This window comes from Pygoscelis adeliae, unplaced genomic scaffold (genome assembly GCF_000699105.1).
Source record: "Pygoscelis adeliae isolate BGI_AS28 unplaced genomic scaffold, ASM69910v1 Scaffold353, whole genome shotgun sequence".
Classification (NCBI taxonomy): Eukaryota; Metazoa; Chordata; class Aves; order Sphenisciformes; family Spheniscidae; genus Pygoscelis; species Pygoscelis adeliae.
The window spans coordinates 2240549-2245672 of NW_008824445.1; the positions used below are offsets into that span (position 1 = coordinate 2240549).

Genomic DNA, 5124 nt, shown 5'->3' on the forward strand with positions numbered 1-5124 from the left:
GCGCCTCGGGAGGCGGTTTGGGAACTGAAAACGGCGCCCGGCCCCTTCCGGCTGGGCCTTGAATCAGCTCGCCTGTTGTGAGCTCACATGCTTCCATTTCCCCTGCAGACCCAGCATGGCCGCCCAAGGAGAGCCCCAAGTGCAGTTTAAGGTAAGGGACTGGTTTGTTGGTGTTGCGTGTTTGTGTTGGGTTTGTTTTTTTTTTTTTTTACACGGTAGAAAAGTAGCACGAGCGAGTCTCGAGTGCTAACGTGGACGGTAGGTTTGGTTTCGAAGTGCTGGTCTTTCCTTAACGGTGCGGTGCAGTTAGTTTATTGTAGTATTGCATATAACTTGTGCAAAAAGATTATGTTGTACTGTGTCAATCTGATGTTATTTGTAGTTTAGCGTAAGACACTTTAGTGATGATTTGCCTATAGATTTATTTTTCTTTTTTTTTAATTTCAGAAGTGAACGTCACAGCAACAAGCAAGAATTGCTTAGAGTGAATTAGAATAGACTGTTTTCTGTTGTGTATTGTTTAGGGAAACCTTTTAAAATACTTCAGAACTTTCTGGTGTCTTGTGTGTGGGGGGGTTGTTATCTTAACAGCCAGAAGTCCTTAAGACTGCTTCGTGAATGGTTGTTACTTGTGTTTCTTACAATACTTGGATAGAGTATTCCCGTTGTTAGTAGTGCAGTTGTTTGGAGTTTTTTTGTTTGTTTGGGTGGTTTCTAATTGTAAGATGACGGTTTCTCCAGTTTGGAGTTCCTCTCTAAATATGGTCACATTCAGGTTGAAACCTCAAGTATTCTTAATTGAGTCACTTGTCGGTTAGTAGAACTGTATTCACAGTGCATTGTAGCTTTCAGCTATAGGAACTAGATAAGTCTGATTAGAGGTATAGCATGATAGGCTTCACAAATTGGGTCCCGATACAGTGAAGTCGCTTGATGGGGAATTCGGTCTTTTGTTTACAGCATCTTGTAGGACTAAGGTCTTTGTAGTAATAATTAGTATTTACGCTAAAATGACCAATACATGTCTCTAGAAGTGAATTGCTCTGACTCTTTTGCCTTTATCTATCAACAGCTTGTCCTGGTTGGTGATGGTGGCACTGGTAAAACAACATTTGTAAAACGTCATTTGACTGGTGAATTTGAAAAGAAGTATGTAGGTATGTCTGAAGAAACATTTGAGATCTAATATGTTAGAAGTGCAATTCATGACTTGCTAAGTGCACTGCTTTTTCTTATTACTATAGCAACGCTGGGTGTTGAAGTTCATCCTCTGGTGTTCCATACTAACAGAGGCCCTATTAAATTTAACGTATGGGACACAGCTGGCCAAGAGAAATTTGGTGGCCTGCGAGATGGCTATTACATCCAAGGTAAGATGTGTGTGTATGTGGGAATATTCTGCACCTCTTACAGTTCAATCTTTGATTCTATTCGTGTTGGCCACTCTGAAAGCTGTCAGTGTGGCTTGCAGTGATGAGCTGGTTTCTGGGTCTTCAAACTCTTCATGTAAATATAATAATATAAATATAGATAATAAATAGATAAATATGATAATAAAGCTAGGCAACTTGCGCTTATGTAGGAATATTCTAAGATTGTGTTTCAGTATGCTGTTGCAGGCTTTGGTGTTAATGAAGAGTAATGGTGCACCTTAAATGACAAGATATTGCTGATGAAATTCAGTGGTGAAGGGGTGAAAGTATGTGCTTCAGTTAGTACAGACTTCTATCTGTATTAACGTACTGTGCTGAGGCAAGGACTTGGAACACACAAACTGTAAAATTCTAGAAACGATGATGAAGTTGTACGTCTCCACGCCAGAGTTGTCTTTCTAAAGAAGTACTGAGTGTCCCTTAACTTCTGCTTGGCCAAGCTCTGTTCTGTGTGTGCTTCAGTCACCTGCATATCGTTAAGATTTTGCAAGGGATTATTAGTTTGACGCTGTTGCTTTTCCTTTAGAAGTATCAGGATTGAGTCAAGCCCCCATGTTCTTTGAAAAACTGTTCTGGACAAGGCTGTCCTGAGATGTGGACTACAAGCTCTCATGTAGATCTGGACTACTACTGCCTGAAAGCTTCAACAGGGTGTCTGAGATTAATTAAATAGGTGTTTAATTTCTGTCAAATATTTGTGTAACCAAAGCTGACTTCTGTATTCCCTGTATATTCTTATACCATGCAACACCATGTTACTCAGTGAGACAGTTGCATTGATAAAACTAGCTGGTGTTTAAGATCGGGCACTAAAAATGTGAGATGACGTGGCCGTGGGCCGCTTGCTAACAGAACGTGGGCTCTCAAACTGTGAAGCTGAGAGGGAAAAGTTAATGCAGACACTTACCCTAATGTGGGCTTTCTCTGGGTGCCTCTTCTGTCCCCCATCTTACAGGCAAGTGCTTACTCTCCTGATGTAACTCTTGACTATTCTTTTCTTGCAGCTCAGTGTGCCATCATAATGTTTGATGTAACATCAAGAGTTACTTACAAGAATGTACCTAATTGGCACAGAGATCTGGTACGAGTATGTGAAAACATCCCTATAGTGTTGTGTGGCAACAAAGTGGATATTAAGGACAGAAAAGTCAAGGCAAAATCCATTGTCTTCCACAGGAAGAAGAATCTCCAGGTATGTTGGCATGAGTTTGTAGGAATCAAATTTGTTGGGTGTGTTGCCTGCGGCTGGGTTCTATGTAGTAATCGAGTGTTCTGCCTTTGTCACTACAGGCTATAATATTGCAACTTCACATCCAGTTGGCCGCTTGAACCTAACTTCAGGGAAGGGGGAAGTGATGATGGTAAAGATGATCATCACTGGCCTTGAGCAGAAGCTATGATAAGCTCTTAAAGAGCTTGTGTGCATTTGGCTTTCACTGCTCAGAATCTCATCAGATGACATAGAAGTGAGACTAAAATATTTCAAGTCACAGGAGAAAGATAGATATGCTGTTGCCTCCTGAAAGTTCCATCTTTGATCAGATTGGATACCTTACTTTTCAGTTATCAATTTCTGCCTATTTGCCTGAAACTACATTTCTAGACACTTAGATCATAACTGTTTTTGAGAGCATAAACAGAAGTTGTGGTCAAAAAGAATACTAAGGTAAAAGTAGAGCTGATTATGTGCGTGTTAATCTTGGTATGCCCTAAATATCAGAGGTGTGGTGGTTGTTTTTTTAATAAGGTATAATGTACTTTTTTTTTTGCAGTATTATGACATTTCAGCTAAGAGTAACTACAACTTCGAGAAGCCTTTCCTCTGGCTTGCTAGAAAGCTAATTGGAGATCCTAACTTGGAGTTTGTTGCCATGCCTGCTCTCGCACCACCTGAAGTTGTTATGGACCCAGCACTGGCAGCACAGTATGAGCAAGACTTACAGGTAAGTGAGAAAGGGCACAAAGGTGAAATGAGTGCCTGATAAGTAGTGTTTTGGGCTCCTCGGGCAAATAGCTGAAGAACAGTTCTTACGTGTAACCTGTTTTTGTTCCAGATTGCTCAAACCACTGCACTGCCAGATGAAGATGATGACCTGTGAAGGGATGAAGCTGGAGCCCAGCGTCAGAAGTCTAGTTTTATAGGCAACTGTCCTGTGATGTCAGTGGTGCAGCGTGTTTGCCACTTTATTATCTAGCTGAGCAGAACATGTGCTTAATCTTTGGGATGCTGAAAGAGATGAATGGGCTTCGGAGTGAATGTGGCAGTTTAAAAAAAAAAACAAAACAAAAAAAACCAAAACAAAAACCTTCATATTTTGGACCTGCATATTTAGCTGTTTTTTGGACTGCAATTACTTCCCCTTTTGAGTTTCAAATATAAGACTGCTGCAGTCACATCAGAGTGTTAAGTGGTAAATCTTGTTTCTGTCATTCCCATTCTTTTTTGTTTAGATAATAAAGTTGTATTTCAAGTATCTCTAAGGAAGTGAACTTTCATGCATTGTTAGAAAAACTTCAGAGTGTCTTCTGTTCTTCAGTTGAGGCCAATACTTGGTTGTCTACTGCATTTCTCATTTTCTCTTCTCCTTTTCCCTCCTGCTTCTTGTGTTACGCTCCTCTTGCTAAATCAGAGCTAACAGTTAACCTTCCCTTAATTTCCTGACGCATATAATTAAAGCACCTGAGGAAAGCTGAACTAACTGCCAGGTAAAACTAAAGCAGTGAACACTTGACTGGTAATTGTGACTGGATCAACATTCCCGTGCAAATGGGAATGTCTGTGGTCTGCAGGGTGTCTTGAGAGAAAAGGGTGTAGTTCAGCTTGCATATGCTGCCGTTAGATACAGCCTCTTGACTCTCTTAACTTTTAGTAAGTTCTACAACGTGTCTTCACAGAGCTCTGGCTTTTTTAGTAGCCAGAAGCAAATGGCATTTAGGTCTGTTAGGTGACTTAAAAGCTGTATCTTTGCATGGAACATCATTCAGTAGAGCTATAGCTGATTAAACAAACTCTAAGCATCTTAAAATTCACTAACTAGAAAACAGCTGTAGTTGAGCTAAAAAGCTCTTGGCTACAAAACAGCATATTAACTAAAACCACGTTTATATAAATATTTAGACTTTACTGTAACTGCACCAAGTTCTTAATTTGAAACTCTAGCTTACTACAGCACAAATGGTGGAAAAACGTCAACTTTTAACACTATCTTGTAGAGGTTAATCTTGGTCAATATTAATACTGCTAGTAAACAAAACTATAAGATACCATTTTTCAGTAGTGTTTTGAGTACATGAAGCCTTGAACTCTTCAGTTTTGTATTTTTGGTTTCTTAATAAAGTGGAGCATTTCATTTATTCCTTTTAACTTGCATGTTTGTGTACGTAACTCCTTGAATATTTAACTACTCAACTGTTCTCATACATGGTAGCAGAAAGCGTGGACTCTGGTGATTACTTATGCGATGCTCTTGTAAAGGAACCATGTTTAAGTTAGGGCAGGTTGGAATTCTGTGGTTTGCTTTTGGTTTGTTTTTTACCTAGTCAATGAGAAGCTCGGCTGTGGTATTTAGGACCTGAAACTCCTTAATGAAAATAAGGAATGTCATACACTTAGTTGGTTGTTAAAGAAAAACAAACTCCCGCTTAACATTCCATTGAATCTTCTTGCTGTGCCATCTTGCTTTAACTTCAT

General features: G+C 39.7%; 1 protein-coding gene across 1 annotated transcript; it reads left to right on the forward strand.

Annotated features, from left to right (window-relative positions):
- Positions 1–2: 2 nt before the first annotated feature.
- On the forward strand, positions 3–4783 carry RAN (RAN, member RAS oncogene family). The gene is made up of 6 exons (XM_009320953.1): positions 3–151; positions 1073–1157; positions 1245–1370; positions 2438–2625; positions 3206–3376; positions 3488–4783. Exons 1-6 carry the CDS (start codon positions 116–118, stop codon positions 3530–3532), a joined length of 651 nt encoding a protein of 216 aa, XP_009319228.1. The 5' UTR covers positions 3–115; the 3' UTR covers positions 3533–4783.
- Positions 4784–5124: the final 341 nt, after the last annotated feature.